At 70.4% G+C, this 21,273-nt stretch overlaps 2 protein-coding genes across 2 annotated transcripts; one reads left to right on the forward strand and one right to left on the reverse strand.

The window, feature by feature from the left end:
* The first annotated feature begins 7,111 nt into the window (after positions 1-7,111).
* Positions 7,112-10,540, forward strand: DPP7 (dipeptidyl peptidase 7). The gene is made up of 13 exons (XM_054584762.1): positions 7,112-7,207; positions 7,277-7,390; positions 7,470-7,609; positions 7,705-7,868; positions 8,119-8,254; positions 8,341-8,422; positions 8,512-8,678; positions 8,860-8,920; positions 9,249-9,367; positions 9,449-9,605; positions 9,720-9,784; positions 10,084-10,154; positions 10,241-10,540. The coding sequence occupies exons 1-13, from the start codon at positions 7,126-7,128 to the stop codon at positions 10,407-10,409; spliced, it is 1,527 nt and encodes a 508-aa protein (XP_054440737.1). The 5' UTR covers positions 7,112-7,125; the 3' UTR covers positions 10,410-10,540.
* Positions 10,541-11,325: 785 nt separating this feature from the next.
* MAN1B1 (mannosidase alpha class 1B member 1) lies at positions 11,326-20,167 on the reverse strand. The gene is made up of 13 exons (XM_054584116.1): positions 19,923-20,167; positions 19,227-19,335; positions 18,521-18,636; positions 17,793-17,950; positions 17,461-17,570; positions 16,267-16,452; positions 15,512-15,660; positions 14,973-15,161; positions 14,368-14,558; positions 13,688-13,808; positions 13,067-13,264; positions 12,861-12,992; positions 11,326-12,200 (listed from the first exon to the last, which is right to left on the reverse strand). Exons 1-13 carry the CDS (start codon positions 20,031-20,033, stop codon positions 11,997-11,999), a joined length of 1,974 nt encoding a protein of 657 aa, XP_054440091.1. The 5' UTR covers positions 20,034-20,167; the 3' UTR covers positions 11,326-11,996.
* Between the last annotated feature and the right edge of the window lie 1,106 nt (positions 20,168-21,273).

Genomic DNA, 21,273 nt, shown 5'->3' on the forward strand with positions numbered 1-21,273 from the left:
AGCCTGCCTCCGAATCCACGGCCAGCGCCCCCCAGCCTGCCTCTCCCCAGAGCCGCCCTTGGCCCTGGGGTCCTCATGATCCTCACTCTTTGTCCCCTCCACTCCCGGAGCGTGATTCCCCCTCCTTAACAAAAAGGGAAGCTGAGGCTCCGCCCCTGCCAGTGACATCACTGTTTCCAATAGCAACGAAGGATTCTGCAGACCCAACGGCAAAAGCCCCCAACGGGGACAAAGCAGAGCCGCCCCCGCACCTAAGCGGGGTTCTGAGCAGTGGGGAGCCCTCGCGGTCGCACTGCTGGCCCTCCCCCACCCCACCCTTCACTAGGCTGCCCCCAGAGGCAAAGGCAGGCGTGAGGGACCCCCTGGCCCCGAGGCCGGGCTGCCCGGCTCGCCTCCAGGCCCCTTCTCTCCCGGGAAGTGGACGGGCGCTGGGGGGCAAACGGCCCTCATCCCGCCACAGCCCCGCCCACCTCTGTTAGGCTCTAGGCTCTCGGGGAAGAGCCCGCAGCCCCGGAGATGCTGGCGCTTCGGGGGGCTTGCAGGTCGGCCTGGGGGGTTCGTGCACCGCCCCACAGTTGGCCCATCTCCAAGGGCCTGGGCCCGTCTCTCAACTCCCCGGGCCTCCGGCAAGTGGGAGCCAGGAGGCTGCACGGGTGCAGGGATGGGTGGCCCCGCCAGAGGAGGGGGTCTGGTTGGGCTGCATGGGGCAGGCCGGTCCCCTCCCATCCTCTCACCCCCTGCGTGGGGCACTGGGGCAGCTTCCACTCGCTCTGGGAAGGCAATTCCTTGACATTCAAAAATCCGTGAGCTGGTGGCTGTGCAGCTGGGAGCTCAGGAGTGGCCACGGGGGGGCATTTATGCCAAGGACGCTGCCAGGCCCCGCACGGCAGGGTCCTCTGCCTCTTCAGCGGCCGGCCTGCGGCACACCCCCGCGCCCCCAGGTGCTGGAGCTCCCGCTCGGGGCCCCTGCAAGGCCCCCGGCATCCAGGGCGGGTGGGGAGGTCTTGCGCGGGTGAGCCTCTGTGGGGCTCCGCTCCCCATTCACCTGTGGGCCCCTTGCACCCCCCCCGAGGGCGGGGACGGGGTGCAGACCGAGAGGCCTTCCCCTGACCTGGCTCTGCAATGGCACCTGAAGCTGCTGCCGCGTGGACCCACTGAGCCCAAGGGAGTCCGACGCCGCAGGCCGGCCAGAGATGGGGCGCTGCCTCTGGCCCGGGGGCAGGGTGGTTCTGGGTGCACGGCCACCCCCGTGCTGGCTCATGCCACCCAAGAGCAGGAGGAGGGAGCTGCTCCCGCCTCCTCCCCATCTCCAGCCACGGGGCTCTGGTGAGGCTGTCAATCATAGACACAGTCTTCAGGACATTGGCTGAGGGGTCGTCACATGACCCAAGCACACCACTCAAGGTTCTGCCCTCGGATTTTAGCCAGATCGGAACCTGGGACAAGCCCCCGTTTCTGCGTCCCCTCTGGAGGCGAGTCCCTGAGGACTGGAGCCGCCAGGGGACACGCCGCTCTCAGAGGAAGCCAGTCTGGGGGAAGGAGGCTGACCAGGAGGGAGGAGCAGGTGTGAGGCGAAGTGTCCAGCACCGTCCCCACCACGGGCCAGGCGGGCACAGGGCGGGCCTTCCTCCCGCGCCCGTGGGCTCCGAGGGCCTGCCCCCGGCTCGGGCCAGGGGACGGGGCTGGCCGCCGGCAGGCCTGAGTCAGGGTCCCATCCCCTGACCTGGGGGCCCCCACAGAGAACCGCTGTGACCCCAGGGACGCTGCCTGGCTGGTGCCCATGACGCACCTCTGTCCCCACCCTGGCACCACCCACCACCACAAGGCCCCTCCCACCTCTGGCCACCCAACCCCCAGGGTCCTCGAAGGCAGGGCCCCCCACGTCCTGCCGCAGGCGAGGCCGCACAGTCGCAGGCCACCCAGGACACAGACGTCGTCGGCTGGGCGCCCGCTGTGCGCCGGGCTCCCCCGGGCAGGGCTGTGGCCGCGCAGAGTCAGCGCCCGACTGGAAGTCGCCGCAAACAGGCAGACCTCAGGCCTTTCCCGCAGCGCCGCGTACTCAGAGGGAGGGACCGAAACGGGACAGGGCAGAGAGGGCGGCGCTGTGCGTGGCCGTCCGACTCGCTCTCTTCCGGCCGGAGCCCGGCCCTGCCCTCGGACGCGGCCTGCACGCGGGGGCTCCTCTACTGACCAGAGGCGGGGCGGAGGCCTGTGACGCTTCCGAGGCCTGGCCATGCACGAACAGCGGCCCCGGCGCTGGTCCTCGGGGGGCCGCCTGCCTGGCCTCCAGCGCCACGTCGGGGGGCCTCCTCCAGCCCCGGGAGCGGCCACAGGGAGAGGATCTCCTCAGCGGCCGTCGGGGACGCCGCCTGCGACTCCAAGGCCATCCAGCCTTGGCCGAGCCCTGGCTGACGTCTCAGCTGTCGCCTCAGGAGAGAGTCCGAGGCTGAACCGCCCTGACAAACTGCTCGGGAGCTCCTGGCCTCAGAAGCCGCGGGGGGCCGAGGACACCATCGTTCTAGACACGGAGCTGGGGGTGGCTGGCTTGGCGGCCACAGGGCGCTAGTCCGGGGACCCAGGGGCTGATTCTGGTGCCCCTGCAAGGCCTTTGAGACGGTGAGCAGGGGCGGCGGGGGGAGGGAACGGTTCGGGGCCAAGGCGGCCCTGCCTTCCGGTCCTGCCCCGTGCAGGTGCCCCAGGGCCTCCCAGGCATGGGCTCGGGGCTCAGCATCAGAGCCTGGAGCCGGGCCCCAGTGCGGTGTGTGCCATCCTCTAGAAAGGGCGGAGCAGGGGCCGGGCCTGGCGCTGGGAGCACCTTACAGTCAGCCTGGGGAGCAGGCGGGGGGGCACTCAGGAGGCAGCGGGAGGACCAGGAGCGGGTCCCTGGGGTCGGGGGTCCGGGGGCACGGCCTCCAAGGGAAGACCCAACTGCGCGCCCGGGACGCCCTCCGCCACCCGCTGGGCGGGGGAAGGGAGGCGGGCACGGCCCCCACACCCTGCCGCCGCCTCGCCCCTCAGCGTCTGCGCAGGGCCCCCACCCTGTTGAGGCGGACGGGCACTGTCGTGAGGGCCCTCGGCCGCCTGTCGCCGTGGCCGTCAAACTGCAAAAGCTGACGGCAGCAAGCGTCCCCCCCGAGCCGCGTCCCCACGCTCAGGACATCTGCAGCCTGGTCGCTGGCGTCCGGGAGGGGCCTGGGAGGTAGGGGCTCCGTGCCCCGGGCCGTCAGGACGAGACCGCGGAGAGGACGGCCTTCCGGGGGCCGGGGACCCCTCTGTCACTCGGCCCCGCGGGCCGCAGCCCCGTGCCCAAGACGTGCTTCAGCGACGCCGGCGCTTCGTCTCCAGTTCTCTGGGTCGGAGACCCCGCTCCGACTCCCCCAAGTCTTTGCCACGAGACTGACTTCAAGGCTCACGTGGAAGTATATTGAAAAGCTGAGACAATAAGTCACACGTGGGCCTCCCCTCTGTCCTCAAAGGTGGGGTTGGCCACCCGCCCCCCGGAAGGATTGGCAGCAAGATCTGGGACCAGCCGGCCCTCAGCCCAGGCCTGCGCCCCTGCACTCAGCCGCTGGCCTGGCGCCCCTCCCGCAGGGCGGGGGGCGAGGCGGGAGGCCCCGGCCGGCCGGCAACGTCCATCTGCTGCGGCCCCCGAAGGGCCTGTGACAGCCACGAGAAGTCCCGAGCCCTTGGGCAGAGCCTCCACCGGGGCTGGCCAGGCCCAGGAGGTTGCATGGAAGGGGCTCCCCCGAATCTGCCCATCACAGTGGGAACAAAAATTATTTGGCCCGAGCGCAGCCGTCCGGGCGCTGGTCTGATGGGGAGACCGTCCCAGACAGGAGCAGAACGGCAGCGTGTGGGCAGCTGGTTTCTCCTCACGAGTGACTCTTCTGTTTGTCCAGAAGCCTCAGAGGCACGTCCGGCGGGGACCCCCCAACCTGCAGATCAGAGCCCCCAGCAGAGACTTGCAGGCCGGGAGGCAGGGCGGCGCCGGGAGGCGGGAGGCGGCTGCGGCGGGCGGGGCGCGCCCGGATTCAGGTACGGGAGCCGCAGACGGGGCGGAACGCCCGGAAACGCAGGGGCTGCTGCGCGCAGCGTCTCGTGTCTGAAAAAGAGGGAAGGGGAAGCAGCGCGTGGCTGACGTCCGTCCTCCTCCAGAAGCGGGCAGCCTGCCCCGCGCGGAGCGCGGCCCGGGGCGTGGCCGAGGGCCTGGCTCCCGGCGGCCTGGCGTGGAGGGGGCTGGGCCCGGCCCGGCCCCGGCCCCGGCCCCGGCCCCTGCGCGGCTGACGGCCCCTGTCTCCCTGAAGCTGGCGGGGAGCAGTGATCGAGGCGGAGCAGGGCACTGAGCTCCCTTCCAGAAGGGCAGAGGCCCCCACCAAGGCCCCCTCGCAGGCCCCCAGGATTCTGAACCAAGCAGGTAAGGCCCTGCCTGCGCCCTGCGGGGCCGGGCCTGGGGGTCCTGACGGGGCGGGCGTGTGGACAGGCATGTGAGTGTGCCGCTTCAGACACAGTGCCCCCCACAATGCGGGCTCCGACCCGCCCAGAGGACAAGGTCAGCCCAGTGGCCCCGAGACTCCCACGTCTGCGGACACACCCAGTTGCTGTGTGTGCGCAGCGGGGAGGAACCGGGGTGAAGAGCAGCGAGCCCAGGCGGCCCCAGACGGCGGGGGCTGTGGGACCGGACAGAGCCGGGGCGACCGGCTGGACCAGAAGCCGGCGTCCGAAAACACGAACAAACCGATAAACCTTTGGCTCCACTGATGAAGAGCAGGGAAAAGAAAGACACAGGTAACTCGAACAAAAAGTGAAAAGGGTTATGAGAGAATACCATTCAGTTGCCAACAAATTTGATAATCTTGGTAAGGCGGATACATTCTCAGAAAAGCAGAATCACCTAAAATAACTCAAGAACATATAGAAAATTTCAAAAGACCTATAACAAACGAAGACATGGGTGCAGAAACAAGCAGCCTCCCACCCCCAGCGGGTGCGGCTCCGTGGACGGAGCGCCGGCCTGCGAACCAGAGGGTCTCCGGTTCGATCCCCCGCCGGGGCCCAGGCCTGAGCTGTGGGCCAGTCCCCAGCGGGGGGCGCATGAGAGGCAACCACACACGGATGTGTCTCTCCCTCTCTTTCTCCCTCCCTCCCCCTCTCTCTAAAAATAAAATCTTAAAAAAAATGAGAGAGATTAAAATACGTAGGAATAAATTTAACCCAGGGGGTGATGTGCTTGTACGCCGACAACTGGAAACCGCCGTAAGAGGAAAGGGGAAAGACAGCCTCTGCCCGAGGCTGGGAGGCTCCATTTTAAGGCGCCAACGCTCCCCAAAGTGACCCACGGGTTCAGGGCAGCCCCCATCCACGCTCCCGCCGCATTTTTCGCGCAAGCGGGACAGTCGACCGCTGCCTTTACGAGGCGTTGCCAGGGGCCTGGAAGAGACAAAATCTCTTCAGTGGAAGAACCAGGGCCGAGCGCACACGCTTCCCAGGCAGCCGGGGGCGGGTCCCGGACCCACAGACGTATCGTACCTGCTGGGCCACCAGGCGCGGCCTGAAGGAGGCCACCGGGGCCCCGGAGGGGACGTCCGGTGGATGTGCAGTGGCGGCGTGGGGTCCGTCCCCCGGGCTGGGCGCAGCGGGGCCGCAGCGGCGAGTCCTGGTCTCTGGGCCTGGCCCCCCCCGCAGGGGCCTGGGGGCCTGGAGGGCGCCCTCTACTTGGCGCAGGACACGCAGCCCTGGGTGCAGTTACGGGGACAGAGGAACAGGGACACGGGGATCCGGGGGCACTTGGAGACACAGAGAGGCGAGGAGGGGGGGAGGGGCACACGGGGACGGGGGCACGGGGACAAGGGGGCGCAGGGGCGGGGACACAGGGGCGGGCACGCAGCCACGGGGACATGGCACGGGGGGCACGGGGCCACGGGGACGGAGACGCAGGGGCAGGGGCACGGGGTCAGGGAGACGCAGGGGCGAGAGCACAGCGGGGGGCACACGGGGACGGAGACGCGGGGGCACGGGGCCACGGGGACCGAGACGCAGGGGCAGGGGCACAGGGGCGTCGGGGCGCAGGGACACAGGGGTGAAGACACGGGGACAGGGACGCGGGGGCATGGGGGACACGGGGCCACCGGGACGGGGACGCAGGGGCACAGGGACGTGGGGACGCAGGGGCAGGGGGGAGAGGAAGACATGGGGGCAGGGCCGCAGGAGCAGGGGCTGTGGGGCAGCCGCGGTCTGGCGCCGGTGGCCACGGGGCGGCCACGCCCGTGGGCTGGTGTGACAGAGGCACAGCCATTGTCACCACGCTGGTCGCCCCAGTGACGGCCTGGGGCCGTGGGAGGGGCAGCCCCGCCCCGCCCCGCCCAGCCGGGCCCTCGGGCGGAGGGGCTGCGGCCCCCGGGGACTCTGCGGGCCGGCCGCTCACCCAGGCCCTGGACGGGGCGCTGGGGCGGGAGGAGGTGGCCTCTGTCCCCTGGGCGCTGGCACCTCCTGGGCGGCCGTGCCCCTGAGGAGCCAGGGAACGACCCGCCTGGGGGCGGGGAGCGCCCCCCCAACCCCCCGCCCCCGCTTCCAGCGGTTCCCCTTCCGCTGCCCGGCCCCCTCCCGGGCCCTGCCCCACAGCCAAGCGCCCGGCTGCCGCCCAGACGGGTTCCTGTCTCAGGGCTGCCGCCCTCAGCCCGGGACCCCCCCATCTTTGGAGGGTTCTGGCCCTCCCCTGGGGCCTTCCCCGCCCCTCCCCCGGGGCCCGCCCGCGGGGCCTGGCGGGGCAGCTCCGTGGGGCAGGGTCCGGCCACCGCTCACCCAGGTGTGTGCTGGGGAGGCGCCCACCTGGCCCCGCTGGAGCAAGGAGGGCGGGCCGGGGGGGCCGGCGGGGAGGCGTGGGGGAGGGGCGGGGCAGGCCAGGCCCTCCACAGCAGCCGCGGGAAGACAGGTCCCCTGTCCCATTGCCAGCCCTCGAAACCTCCGCCTTCTTCACGTGTCCCCACGGCGACCATCTCCATGGTGACAGTGGCTGCCAGGAAGCTTGAGGATGGGACGGAAGGCACTGGAGCCGCGTAGCCCCGCCCAGGCATCCAGTGAGGGTGTCCCCGCCAGTCATGTGACTGCGGGCTCGCCGGCCAAGCAGACATGGGCTCCCCGTCCCTGCGGGCTCCGCCTGGGGCCCTGGCCCTGCTGCTGGCGCTGGGGCTGCACGGCCTGCGGGCCAGCGGTAAGTGGGGACCCGCGGGCCCTGCCCCCGCCGCGGGGCGCCTCGCCCGCTGAGCACCGTGCTTTCCAGCCCACAGAGCCCTGGACCCCGACTTCCGGGAGCACTACTTTGAGCAGTTTCTGGACCATTTCAACTTTGAGAGGTTTGGCAACAAGACGTTCCCACAGCGGTTCCTGGTGTCAGGTGAGGTCCCCTGGGGACCCCCCGCCCCGGGAGGCCCGCCGCACGCCTCACACCAACCCTCCTGGCTGGCCCCCCACAGACAAGTTCTGGGAAAGGGGCAAGGGGCCCCTGTTCTTCTACACGGGCAACGAGGCAGACGTGTGGGCCTTCGCCAACAACTCGGGGTTCATCCTGGAGCTGGCGGCGCAGGAGGGGGCCTTGGTCATCTTCGCGGAGCACGTGGGTACCGGGCTGGGGGGCCGGTGGCTGCGGGGGTGGGGGCGGGCGGCGCCGGGGCGGCCGGAGGCAAGGTCACGGTCCCCTGCCGCCCCCAGAGGTACTATGGGAAGTCACTCCCGTTCGGCGCGCAGTCCACACAGCGCGGCCACTTGGAGCTCCTGACGGTGGAGCAGGCGCTGGCCGACTTCGCCAGGCTGCTCCAGGCCCTGCGGCGCGACCTTGGGGCCCAGGACGCCCCGGCCATCGCCTTCGGCGGGAGGTGGGTCCTCGCCGGCTCTTTTCTCTCCTGGGGACGGATGGGCACCCAGCCCCAGGGCTGACACTTCCGTGGGTCTTAGACATTGCAGGCTCTTCTTGGGGTGCGGGGCGGGGATGGGGCTGAGGAGGAGAAGGGGGCAGTGCTGGGGCTCAGCGCCCCACCCACCGGTGGCTGGGAGGCTGCCGCCGGAGTCCGGCTGGCTGCGCGGGGCTGGGGGCAGGCCACAGCCTTGACCCTGTGTCCCAAACAGCTACGGGGGGATGCTCAGTGCTTACATGAGAATGAAGTACCCCCACCTGGTGGCGGGCGCGCTGGCCGCCAGCGCGCCTGTGGTGTCCGTGGCTGGCCTTGGGGACGCCTACCAGTTCTTCCGGGACGTCTCCGCGGTGAGTGAGGGAGGGAGGGAGGGGGCCTGGGGACTCCGGGACAGGGGTCCGGCCCCCGCAGCAGCCACAACCGCTCCTTTCTCCAGACTTTTGAGGGCCAGGGTCCCAAGTGTGCCCAGGGCGTGCGGGACGCCTTCCGGCAGATCAAGGACTTGTTCCTGCAGGGAGGTGAGGAGGCTGCCCCCCGCCCCTCGCACCCCTGCCCACCCTCGCCTGCCAGCAGCCTCCCAAGGCCCTGTCCTGCCCCCTCCCGGCAGCCTACGCCGCGGTCAGCCAGGCGTTCGGCCTCTGCCGGCCGCTCACAGGCTGGAAGGACCTGGCCCAGCTCTTCGGGTTCGCGCGGAACGCCTTCACCCTGCTGGCCATGATGGACTACCCGTACCCCACCGACTTCCTGGGGCGCCTCCCTGCCCACCCTGTCCAGGCAAGGCGCCTGCTCCTGCGGACGCGGAAGGGCCCGGCGGCCCGGGGCGGTGAACGCCGGCTGGCCTGAGGGCCGCGCACCACTCTGCGGCCCGGGACCAGGGAAGGGCGAGCTGGGAGGGGGCTGTAGGCTGCGAGGGGGCGTCTCCGCTGAGGCGCTCCGCTGACGTCCCCCCAACTAGGTGGCCTGCGACCGGCTGCTGAATGAGAGCCAGAGGATTGAGGGGCTCCGCGCGCTGGCAGGTGCGTCGCCCCTCAGCGCCGGGCTGGGTGCCGAGAGTCGGGGCTGGGCGCTGGTGTGCGGGCAGGCGGGCTGTGGGGGCCTGGGGGCCTCAGGCCCGGGACGCCCCCACTGCCACCTCTGGGCAGGACGCGGCCGTCTCCTTCGGGCCCAGCCGGGGTCCCTGCTCCCGGGGGGCGGCGGGCGGTCCCGGCGCGGGGGCAGGAGGCACCCGCGCAGACCCAGGGCCCCCTCCTCCTGGGCACGAGCGCCCCGAGCCCCGCCGCCGCAGGACCCCCCTGAGCGGGCAGGCGGCGCCCGGGCAGCGGCCTCAGCACACCTCGCCCCCAGGGCTGGTGTACAACGCCTCGGGCGCGGCGCCCTGCTACGACATCTACCTGCAGTACCAGGCCTGTGCGGACCCCACGGGCTGCGGCTCGGGCCCCAACGCCAAGGCCTGGGACTACCAGGTACAGGACGGGCGCCCGGGACGGGGATCGGGACGGGGCGCCGGGCGGGACGCCAGACCTGACCCAGCGCGGGGTCCCCAGGCCTGCACCGAGATGGACCTGGCCTTCTCCAGCAACAACGTGACAGACCTCTTCCCCGAGCTGCCCTTCACCGAGGAGCTCCGCCAGCAGTACTGCCTGGACACGTGGGGCGTGTGGCCGCGGCGGGACTGGCTGCGCACCAGCTTTGGGGGGGCCGGTGAGGCTCGGGGAGCATCACTGTGGGCAGTGGGCAGCACTGGGGGCCGAGCTGCCCCCGGCTCGCGGAGCTTGGGGCCTGCCCAGCCCCCGCCACATGCTCTGTTCCCTTCAGACCTCCAGGCTGCCAGCAACATCATCTTCTCCAACGGTGACCTGGACCCCTGGGCAGGGGGCGGGGTGAGTCGCGAGACCGCCTGGCAGTGACCGCCCTGAGCCGGGCTGCCGCGGCGTCAGCTGGGCCCGCGGCCACACCCGGGTCTTGCCTCCTCCCTCCTCCTCCGCCCCTGGCTCTTTTCCTGACTCGGCGGGACCTGGTCTCTGGCTCACCCCTGTCAGCCCCGGTCAAGACCCCGTAGCTGCCGGGGGCTGCTGTGTGAGGGGCGCCCCACGGCGGGGACAAGCCGGCCGCGTGGGAGGCTGGGGGCTGGCGGCCGGGAGCCGGCGCCTCACACACGGTGGCGCTCCGGCCGACACAGATCCGGCGGAACCTGAGCGCTTCGATTCTCGCGGTCACCATCCGCGGGGGCGCGCACCACCTGGACCTCAGGTGCGGCCCTGCCCCGGGAGGGGTGCTGCGCCCGGCCAGGGCCCACGGACACCGCGTCGCTGAGCATCCCACCCCCCTGCCCGCAGAGCGTCCCACCCCGCGGACCCCGCGTCGGTCCTGGAGGCGCGCCGGCTGGAGGCCACGGTCATCCGCCAGTGGGTCAAGGAGGCCAGGCAGGAGCTGCGGCTGCGGCGGGCACAGCACGGTGTCTCCACAACGGAGGGGCGCGTCCCCAGCTGGACCAGAGGGGACTGAGGGGCACCCCCTGGGCCCAGGGCAGGGCCAGGGTGAAGGAGGTGGCCCAGCCCCCCCGCCCCACGCAGACCTGTGAAGGCATTGCCCCACCTCCCCAGTCAGTCCTGGTCAATAAAAACCCTCAACCCAGAGTCTGCTGTTTGGGGGTGATGGGGCGACTCTCACGTGGCCAAGTAAACCGCGACACCGCAAGCCAGGCCCCCAAGCAACTCCCCCCCACCCCCCTCTCCTGTCTTTATTGTTGCTGCCGGCTCCCCAGGGAGCCCCCACAAGGGGCTGTGGCTCTGTGCCCCCCGCCCGCCCCCCCCCCGTCTACATCTGGGCGCCCCGAGTGCAGGACAGAGAGGCTGCCTCAGACCCCACCTCAAGGCAGACGAGGGGACTGCCCAGTCCTGCTGCCCGGCACACGCGAGGCCCACACGCCCACACGCCCCCCCACTGGGTGCTCTCCCAGGAGGGCGGCCCTGCACCTGTCCAAGTGCAAGACATGCAGGGCCGGCAGCCGGGCCACCGCCGGGGCGGGGGCGGGGGAGCGCGGGCGGGGACCTGCGAGGAGCGCACCCGGAACCCCGGACCCGCACAGGCACGCCTGGTGCGCGGACAGACCGTGGCTCGAGAAGCAGGTTTTTCTTGAAGTGATGAGGGGCTCTGGCCCCGGGGGCAGGGGACCCCAGGCCAAGGCCCACGCCTGTCTTTTCTGTGGGAACTGCCCGGGTCAGTCCTAAGGGCCAGAGGCCGCAGGAGGGCAGGGGACACCCCCACGTCCCAGGGAAGCGTGCAGAGGGGCGAGAGCCAGGGCCTGCCCTCGGCCGACAGCGCGCGGCGACCAGCCGCCTGCCCCCAACCCCAGCCAGGTGCCAGGAAGCAGGCTCCCGCACAAACACAGGGACACCAGTCAGAGCAAATCGGCTTTATCGCGACGGACGGCCGCTCCGCCAGGCGGCCCGGGAGTGGAGGCCCTCGGCGTCCGCCCGCCAGACCCTGAGGATCCCTGAGTCCACGTGAATGGCACAGCCGGCCGGGAGCCCCGGCCCAGCGGGGCCGCAAACATCTCCCCCCGGGGCCTTGGGCTGGCACAGCATTGCCCCCGAGACCTCAGGGTGCAGCTGCACCCCAGTGTCCTCTCGGCTCTGGCCTCTGAACCCAACACGGGGTCCGGGGACTCACAGGGGCCCCAGGAGCCCCAAGAAGCCTGTGCATCGACCAACAGAACGTTCAGGTTGCAGGAATGTAGGTCATGATTGGTGGTTTTTCAGGAAGGAGGGGGCGGCCTCGGTGGATGGGGTCCCCCTGAACCCCAGCACTGGCTTCTTCTTCCTTGTGCCTAACAGGGTCCCCACGGAACCACAGACAAGGACCCCACAGCCAGGGCGGGGAGCCTGCCGCCCACGGCCGCCCGAGCACCTCAGAGCCCGGAGACGTCCCAGCCCAGGTGCCTACTGGCCTGTCATCAGCGAGTCCGGAGCACGTCCAGCCCGCAGGGTGGGCACAGCCTACACGGCCCGTCCAGGGCCTGGTCCCGCCGACAGGCGCCCTGGCACCCGGGCAGCGGCAGACGCTGGGCCGCAGCTGCACGGAGCCGCCACCCTAGGCGGGAGCCCAGATGGGCAGGGGGTGCGCCTCTGTGTTGAACACGTAGGTGTCCAGGCTGAGCAGCTCGGGGTCGTCAGAGAAGAGCAGGTACAGGTACTTGAGCGTCTCCCCCAGGAAAAAGCTCTCCATCTTGTCCCGGGGCTGGGGGTTGCGGGGGTCCTGGACGTTGCTGATGGAGGAGTAGCCGCCCGAGGGGACCTGCGGAGAGCCCAGGCCGCGGCGTCAGCGCTGTAGGCGCGGCCCTCTAGAGGGCCACCAGCCGGCGGCGCCCCAAAGCCCCTGCCGCGCCGCAGCCCGCGTGGCCAAGCAGGGCCTGGGCTGGAGGGCAGTGAGGCCCACGACGGGCCGGCCGCCCTGAGATCCAGCTGCGGTCCTGCCAGAGGCCCCCACGTGACCGACGGCGAGCGTGGCCTCCGGAGGTCACCTCAGGACCCCGGAACCTGCTGCCTTAGGTGCCACAGGCACAGGCCAAGCCTCAGCTCTGCCCAGCAGGTGGCGGGCCCTAGGCAGGGCGCGACCTCTCTGAGCCAGGGCCCCAGCGGCTGGAAGGGCAGCCTTGCCTGAGGACAGTGGGGCGCACCGGGGTTGGTGCGCGTCCTGGGGAGCAGGGGCCCCGGGGCCGCCCTGGGTGGAACAGAGCTGCCCAGGCCAGACGGAGGACCCCGGAGAGACACGCTCTGAGCAGGGACCCTCCCTCCGGCTGGTCCCTTGAGACAGGACGGAGGGACGCCCTGGCCCCGAGTCACCCTGAAGGAGGGACAGGTCCTCCCGGCAGCCACAGCAAGCCTGCCCCTCCCCCACAGCCCCCAGGGAGGGCGACCGCGAGGGGCTGGTGCGGACGGGGGGCGAGCGGCTCACCCGCGTGTAGGTGTTGAAGTTCTGGAGGATCTCCCAGCCCCAGTCCTGGTACTTGCGCTCCCCCGTGAAGCGGTACAGGTAGAACAGACTCTCCACCGTCTCGGGGCGCAGCAGGTTGTGCCTGTCAGCCGGCTGGGGACACAGGGGCGGCGTGAGGCCCCCACCGCGCCCCGCACCCACACCCAGCCCCGCCCTGGCCCGCTCACCTTGACCTGTACGTCCTTCTGGCCCTTCTGGGCGTGCAGGTTGAAGTGCGCGATCTCGGGGCTCAGCCCCGTCTCCATCTGCCGGTTCATCTGGTAGCAGGTGTCCATGAGCGCCCGGGCCAGCTCCATGTGGTCGGCGGGCAGCCCATGGTGGGCGCCCAGGGCCAGCGTCCCTGGCAGGAAGCACACCAGGTGGTCCTGAAATCGAAGGGTCTCCTCACCACCGCAAAGCCAGTGGCCTCAGGGGCCCCACGGGCCTGGTGCTGCCCGGCCCCCCCCCCCCCGCCGCCAGGTGCCTGTGGCCTCCAGGACACAGGAGCGGGACACCCAGGCCCGGCGCCGGGGGTTCCCCGTGGGCGGGACGTGCGCTGGTGGGAGAGCAGCACGTCCCAGGGGCAGGCGTGACCCGGCCACTCCCCGCTCAAACTGCCGCGAGCGCCAGCGGCAGGAAGAGGTGCCACGGTGGGGGCGGCCCCAGCCTGCGGCCCATGTCCCCCGGGACACCTCACTCTCCTTGGCCACCATGTCACTGGCCTCTCCTGGTCTAGACGAGGAGCCCCAGGCGTCGAGGACAAGGGGCAGGTCGCGCCCCCGGCCGGGCCTGCGCCCCGCGGTGCTCACCATCTTGGCGCTGAAGCGGCCGTGGGCGAGCTCCCCGACGAAGGTGAGCTTGCTCGGCTCAGACCTGCGCAGCAGGTGCCTCTTGATCCCCTCGATGGCTTCCAGGTAGTCGTCCAGGAGCCTGGGGGGCAGCAGCCGTCAGCTCCGGCCGGGCCCCGTCGGGGGGCCCAAGCCAGCCGGGGGGCAGAGGCCTGTGGGCTGTCAGCCCGTGGGGCCAGAGTGGGGCCTTCTGCTCCCTGAAGGGGGCCGTCCCTCCGGCCGCCCCAGAGGCCCCGCAGCGCCGACGGCGACGGCCAGGGCTCTGCCCTGGGAGCCGCCGGAGCCGCCGGAGCCACCCCGCAGCCTCGGTCACACTGTCCCCGGACGGGAGGCGGTGGGCAGGCCGCGCCAGGCCCCCGGGGAGGGCCTGTGTCCCTGGGTTTCCCATGCTGGGCGAGGGGCTGCTGCGTCGCCCGCCGGGAAGCTGTCGTGTTAAGCACCAGAGTGACACGGCAGGCGGGGGGGGGGCCCAGGAGGGACGAGTGGAGCTGCCCCGCCCCCACTCTGGCCGGGAGGGGGCCCGGCAGCTGGACCCGGACCCCAGCTCAGCCGCAGGCTCAGCAGCCGGCCAGGCCCCCATCCTGGGCGCACGCACGAGGGGCCCCGGGGGGAGCGGGGACGGGCGGCAGCGGCGGCCTCACCGCGAGTCCTGCTTCCCGCCCTGGATCCACTGCTTCAGCAGGTACTCGTAGTAGCTGTCCGCCCTGGCGCCCAGCGTGAACACGCCCATGTGGGTGAAGAGGCCGCTGTGCGTGTTGATGAACATGGGCACCAGCCCGTCCTTCTTCCCGGCCAGGGAGTGGACGTGCCGGGTCACCTCCTCCGCGGCCTCCTGGGCAGAGGGGAGAGGGCGCGTGAAGGGCCAGACACGACGTTTCGCTCCACCCGCCGACACAAGGCCCAGTGCTGTCCCTGGAGACCCGAGCCCATGAGCCACTGCAGTGCCCCAGGGGGCCGCTGGTGGGACAGCCACAACGTCACCAGCACAAAACTGCCTGCGGTGCCGGCACATCAACACGTTCGACCCCACGCAGCTGTGACAGAGGCGGCCCTGGACCCGCAGCCACGGGGCCACCCGAGACCTGCGTGACGAGCCGCCAGCTCCGCCAGGCCGCGCAGTGCCCTGGCCTGGGCCCGAGCAGCGGCGAGGACACGGGAGGCCCGTGCAGAGAAGGCAGCGGCCGTGGGGGGCAGCACCCGTGCCCACCACCCCGGCTCCCGCTGCCCCGGGCCAGAGCCTCCGCACCTGGAACTTCTTGACTCCCGTGAGGCGGGAGAGCTCGCGGAACTCCAGCTGGATGCTCGTCACCTCGGCCACCGTGCTGTCCGATGTCCACCAGGGTGGGTGGGCCACTCCAGTGCCGATATTCACGTCCGAGTACGGGATCTTGGAGGGTGTCTGGAACGCAGGCATCAGCCGATTCCCAAAATCCTCCTGAGGCGCACACAGCAAAGGGTCACCGCTGTCAGATGCCACTCAGAGGCCACATCTGCCTTGCAGGAGGCGGACCCCTCACCCACATCCCCCCAATCACGAGGACAGAGATGAGCCCGCCGGCTTCCCGAGGCCCCAGCCCCCCAGCGGCGGAGTGAGCTGGGCTCGCGCGCTCCGAGCCTCGTCCCTGCGGTGGCAGGGGGACACGCCGCGCCGCTCGGCTCACAGCAGGCCAAACAAATGCACTGGAGGGGCAGAAAGTGGAAACACCCCCTGCCCCCGAACCCCTGGGTGAGCACTAGAGACCCAGGTCCCCAAAGGCAAGGGCCACGCCGGGCCGGGACACGCACGGCTTTCTGCAGGAACAGCGCGTCCCCGGACAGGTGGTAGGCACTCAGGAGCCCCCCCAGGATCCGGATGGTGCTCTCAAACAGGTTGACGTCCACGTCTTTCTGAAACCGTAGCTTCCTGGACACCCACCTCCTGGCTTCTCCGAATTCTAGGACGTGAAACGGGAGAGGGCAGAGGACACGCTCACAGGCCCAGCGTCCCCGGAACCCATCCCGGCGTGACGTGCGTTCCCCTGCCCATCCTTCTCCTGGGGGGGGGGGGGCGAGGGCACGAGCCCCGAACACTCGGGTCTGAACCTAAACAGGCCGGCGTGCGGCTGGGGAGCCACACCCGGCTGTGGGCACGAGGGGTCGACAATCGGAGGTCGTGGCACGAGGGCCACGTGACTCGGTGACCATCCTCAGCCTTTCCAGGGAACACGGGCGTAGGAGTAGCTGAGGACAGCGATGCCCGTTTGCCCCGAGCTGTGCGGCAGGCACTCGCGGACCCCAGGGACCGGCTCCGGGGCCGGCGGCTGCGGCAGACCACGCGCCACTGCTCACCACGGGGCCGTCGTCCGACGGCGACGGCCCGCCCAGGGCCCCGGCTCGCTCTCGGCCGGGCCCGGGCAGCTGACCTCGGGCCCCAAGCGTCTGGACGCGAGGACACGGGGAAGTGCCCACAACAAGCGCGCCCACTCCCTCACCGAGGGAAAGGGAACCCACGTGTGCGGACACAGCAGGTGGGACCTTGCGGGCGTAAGGGCGGCAGGTACCTTTCTTCAGGCCCAGAATCAACAGGGTGTCCAGGGAGTCGATGAGCGTGAGGCCGAGACCGAACCACTCGCTGAAGGACCTGGACACCGGCTTCAGCTCGTCGTGGCCCCAGGCGAACTTGCGGTACCCGGCCCACGCGTGGCGGAAGGACTCGATCACGGCCTTCTGGCGCTCGTTGGGGGGCGCTGGGGGGAGGACGCGGGTCAGGGCGACCCGGGCCCGGTCAGAGAGGACGGGGCCCCTCTGTGGCCCCCAGGCAGGGACGCCAGTGACCTGGGAGACGCCGTCCCAGGTGGCGGGCAGCACAGGGGTCCGGGCACAGCCCCGGAGGCCAGGCCCTCAGAGCCGGACGCGGCTGCGGCTGCCGCGGGGGCGAGGCCCCGGGGGCCGCCCGTGACAGCTCAGACTCACGTCCCCCTCGCCCGGTCCCGTCCACTCCCCCTCTGGGGTGCGCCCGTGGGGCCACAGGGAGCACGTGGGGAGCATCGACCGTGACAGGTGCAGCTGCGGGGACCAGGCCACCTCCTCTCTCACAGACCTGCGCCCGGCATCTCCAAGAGGAGGCCCTGCGGCCGCGCACACCGTGCACCGGGGACGGCCTGCCCTCCGCACAGGCAGGGTCCCGTGGGGGGAGGGTCCCACGGGGGGAGGGTCCAGGAAGACGTGCTGCTGGCTTCGCGCCACACGTCCTCTCGTGGGGTTGGTGGCCCCCTCGTGACACCCGCAGCTTTGCTACCCCTGCTCAAGGCCGCACGATCGCTCTATGGCCCCACAGGCCCAGCCTGTGCTCTGGGCTCCCTCGTCACCCTTTGTGGAAGCGCCAGCACCCAGCAGGCCCCCAACTCCTGGGGCCTGAATGCGGGGACCCCTCCGCTGCCTGTGGCCCCCAAGCCCGGGTGACACCAGGGGCTCGGCCCCCACATCCCCAGGCCCCTCTTGGACCAGACAGGGACGGGAGGATGGACCCCCACGCACACGCGCCTGGGGCCACAGCCCACAACACAGGACGACGTCCAGGGCCCCTTGTCCCAGCCGGACCTCTGGAGAGCACATGACCCCGAGGGCCAGGGCCCACCTGGGCGCGGCGCAGAGATCGGCCTCGGAGGGACCAGCGGCACAGCACCCCCGCCCGCCCACGCCCGCCCCGTCAGGACCCCCAGGCCCGGCCCCGCAGGGCGCAGGCAGGGCCTTACCTGCTTGGTTCAGAATCCTGGGGGCCTGCGAGGGGGCCCTGGTGGGGGCCTCTGCCCTTCTGGAAGGGAGCTCGGTGCCCTGCTCTGCCTCGATCACTGCTCCCCGCCAGCTTCAGGGAGAGAGGGGCCGTCAGCCGCGCAGGGGCCCAGGCCCCTCCACGCCAGGCGCCGGGAGCCAGGCCCTTGACCACGCCCCCGGCCAGGCTCGGCGGGGCAGGCTGCCCGCTTCTGGAGGAGGACGGACGTCAGCCACGCGCTGCTTCCCCTTCCCTCTTTTTCAGACACAAGACGCTGCGTTTCCGGGCGTTCCGCCCCGTCTGCGGCTCCCGTACCTGACGATCGTGCTCTGCGGGCTGCGCTCCGGGCGCGCCCCGTCCGCCGCAGCCGCCTCCCGCCTCCCGGCGCCGCCCTGCCTCCCGGCCTGCAAGTCTCTGCTGGGGGCTCTGATCTGCAGGTTGGGGGGTCCCCGCCGGACGTGCCTCTGAGGCTTCTGGACAAACAGAACAGTCACTCGTGAGGACAATTCAAGTGTCTTCAGCTGCCCCTTCCCGTCCAGGCCCTGCTGATCTCAGCTCCCGAAGAAGCTGAACCCAAGCCTCAGGCGGCTCCCTGGGCCGGGCCCTGCCCCAGACCCCGCCCAGAGCCAGGGGCTCCTCAGCCTTCAGACTGCAGTTCTGCGTCCTGTCCTCAAGAGGGCGTCCTGCCCCAGGGCCCAGGCTCCTCTGCAGGTGTCTGCTCCCGTCCTGGCAGGAAGCGCAGGCGCCCCGCCTGGCTCTCGCACCAGCCTGCAGCTCCGGGAGCGCAGGGGCGGGTCTGCTTTGTTTATGCCCTAACCCAAGATCTGGAGCCCGGCAGGTGTGCAGCTGAGAAGGAAGGAAACGACGGGCCTCCTTCCTCCCCCAGGTGCCGTCCAACCAGCCCGGGATTACGGAGTAAGGCTGAAACACCAGGCAGGTGGCAAGAAAAAGCCTTCTCCCCCGTTGGTTTGCCTCTCACGCACTGTTCCGGTGCTTCTGAGACCGAGCCCAGTTACTGCCCCGGGGCAGCTGGCTGGTGGTACCTGAGGCGGCGGCCCCGGGCCGATCCCTGGGTCAGCGACTGCCTTCTGAGGAGCGGGCAGGACGGGCGGGTTTGCTGGCCTCGCCCTCTGCTCTTCGGCTGACCTGCCACTCGGGGCTAAACAAGAGAACCTGTTAACTCAGATGTGCCACCCGGGCTAGAGGGCGCTTTACAGCACACACCTTACGCAGGTGCCGTCTTTAACAGAGGACGCCCTGAGGCCTTGGGAAGTCACCAAAGTGCGTTCAAGAACGACGACCTTCTCGAAGCACTTGGCCATCTTTGTCCTCATCCGCCACCCCAGACGTTCCTCCTCAATATTTCCTCTCCAGGAAGCTCGGAGGAATGGAGAGGATTCTCTGCTTTTGCACCCACTCGCTGCCTGGTCCTTGCCAAACCACAGTGCAGCATGTGTTACAAAATGCAGGAGACACACTCCGAGTGAGTGCTGACTCTCAGGGCAGAGGCGGTGCGGCCCCACAGCGGACACGCAGCGGGCAGTCAGAGACCATCACGTTAACATCTGCGTTCCAGCGGGGGGCGTGGGGGGGGGCGCGGTACGCGCTGAAAACACTCCGCGCTCCTTCTCAGCCAGATCTCTCACCCACGCGTTGCCCTTTACGGCTCTGGGGGCTGGTTGAGGTGGGCGGCAAGATCGCCTCTGCCTAGTCGACGCTGGGTGCCTGAGGCGCCCACGGCGCGGGTACCTTTCCACTGGTCCGCCACGCTGATGTAGGACAGGAGCCCACAGAGCATCAGAAACGCCAGGATGAAGAGAATCACATTCCGCTGTAATCTCGACAGTTGCTTCCATTTCTGGGAGGGCGGGGAGGGGACGGAAAGTGACACTTTTTACTGAAAACAACACAAATGGCATTCTCTTCCACTGTGACAAGTTCAGCGCTATAAGTAGCTCAGAAGGTTCTGTGTGCAGCTGTATTGTTTCTGGACCGGGAACAGTTCCCTCGCAGTGGGGTGACGGGCTGGGGTCTTACTGCAGGTGACAGAATGCCCAGGGACAGGTACGAGGAGGATGAAAGCGGACGCAGGGTCCACCTCTGTCCAGCACGTAAGGCAGCGGAGAAAGGCTCCGATGCGCGCGTTCGGGCTCTGGCTCCGCTAGACCTGCACCTGCCCGGATGCAGTGTGTGGACGCCCCGCGGCCCAAGACCACCGGAACGCACCGGGCGTTAGAGTGGCCGAACTCACGCTCCCCGCACCGGGAGAGAACTCATCCGGGGAACCTCAGGGCGGAGGCGGCGAGGCCGTACGGAGACCCGCTAGGGGTGCGTCGGCCCCGCCCGGAGCCCTCCCCCGCGGACGGTGCCGCCGGGAGCTGCGCCCCATGGTCGGGACCAGCGCGCCGGGCGGAGACCCCGGGGGCCTGCGGGACCGACCCTCACCCGCCAGCACGAGCGGCGCCGCCGGGTTTTGCTGCCGTCGTCGCTCTGGCCAAGGCTCAGCGTCACCGAGATGAAGTCCCGGTGCGGCCCGGGCGGCGTCGGCGGGTACATGACAGCCGCAGAAACGGCCCAGGGGACCGCGCCTACTGGCGGCGTCAAGAGGCCGGCCTGCGAGAGGGGCCAGAGGCTCCGTTCTTCGCACAGCAGCGGGCAGCCATCGCAGCTCCGGCAACACCCCGCCCATCGCGCTCACCGCCAATACGCGTGCGCCGCGCCCTCTTAACCCCACTACGCGTGCGCCCAACTTCGCTGCCCCTGCGCGCGTGTTTACGTTCCAGGCACCTGCGTCTCCCAGCTCCCGCGCCTGCGCGGTGACCTCACACCCCTGTGGCAAGCGGCCTCCGGCGCCTGCGCGCCGAGTGTGGGCGTGGCCTTGACTAGGAGGTGGGCCGGCCTGGCCTTCGGGGGCGGGGTCCCCGTCCCCCCCCCCCCGCCGCGCTTCCTGGCCTTGGAGCCCGTCTGCGTCCCGGGCCAGACTGACCAGGGTCCTGTGCGGGGTGGGGGCGGCCACGTGGACCTGTATAACCGTCACGGCGACCACCCCCCTCCCCGGCCTGAGTTTCCACCGATCGGACATTCTGGTCTTTGGGGCGCACGGCAATTTCCCGAGTCGCAGAGCCGCCTGGTGCTGCTGGGGCCTGCTCAGCTCAGGGTGCTCCCGACAGCCGTGACTGTCAACTGTCTGGGTGTCTGTCTGCGGGGCTCCCCGCCCTGTGCGCGCCCTGCTCCACACACCCGGCCCGCTGAACCTGCCCCAGGGAGCCCCGGCTGCCCTCCTATCCCTGCTCCTTCCTAGGGGCCATCTCCCAGGCCCCAGCAGGTCTGGTCCCACGCACAACTCGACAGGCAGTTTTCATGAGGCCCTCAGGCATCCTCCCTGCGCGACCGGTGACCAGGGAAACGGTGGCATTTGGAGGATCCAAGTGCACAAGGGGGCAGTCACCAGGCTGTCAGAGCTGGAGGGCATGAGACCATCCTGGAGACCTGGTTCAAGCGGCAAGTTCTGGGCCTGCCCCCTCCAAGGTTGTCGCAGGTCCCCCCGACTGGCAGGGAGGTGGGCAGAGCAAGCAGGAGGGGCTTCCTGATCAGCCCGGAGCAGGTTCGCTTCAGTGGGTGGGCTCCCGCCTTTGACTGGCAGAGCTATGAAGGCCTGTTTTCTGTAACCAAATGCAGGCCCTGCTGCCTGGAACTACAAAGGCCAGTAAGTAACGTGGCTTGAGATGCCAGCCACCTGGAAGATGGAGGACTCACGCCTCAAAGCCCTCCTTCCTGGGCAGACGGGGGACTCACG

Source organism: Pteronotus mesoamericanus, unplaced genomic scaffold (assembly GCF_021234165.1).
Source record: "Pteronotus mesoamericanus isolate MK-2021 breed Mesoamerican mustached bat unplaced genomic scaffold, CSHL_Meso_final contig_78, whole genome shotgun sequence".
Lineage (NCBI taxonomy): Eukaryota > Metazoa > Chordata > Mammalia > Chiroptera > Mormoopidae > Pteronotus > Pteronotus mesoamericanus.

What these genes read in the sequence shown, in the direction of transcription:
- MAN1B1 (XM_054584116.1), bottom strand. Translation starts at nt 20,033, where the DNA reads ATGTACCCGCCGACGCCGCCCGGGCCGCACCGGGACTTCATCTCGGTG. An exon ending in CCGCAGAGCACGATCGTCAG is followed by an intron (nt 17,571 to 17,792) that starts GTACGGGAGCCG and finishes CTCTCCCTGAAG; the next exon opens with CTGGCGGGGAGCAGTGATCG. An exon ending in CAGGATTCTGAACCAAGCAG is followed by an intron (nt 16,453 to 17,460) that starts GTAAGGCCCTGC and finishes TCCTCCCCCCAG; the next exon opens with CGCCCCCCAACGAGCGCCAG.
- DPP7 (XM_054584762.1), top strand. Translation starts at nt 7,126, where the DNA reads ATGGGCTCCCCGTCCCTGCGGGCTCCGCCTGGGGCCCTGGCCCTGCTG. An exon ending in TGGTCATCTTCGCGGAGCAC is followed by an intron (nt 7,610 to 7,704) that starts GTGGGTACCGGG and finishes TGCCGCCCCCAG; the next exon opens with AGGTACTATGGGAAGTCACT. An exon ending in GCGCACCACCTGGACCTCAG is followed by an intron (nt 10,155 to 10,240) that starts GTGCGGCCCTGC and finishes CCCTGCCCGCAG; the next exon opens with AGCGTCCCACCCCGCGGACC.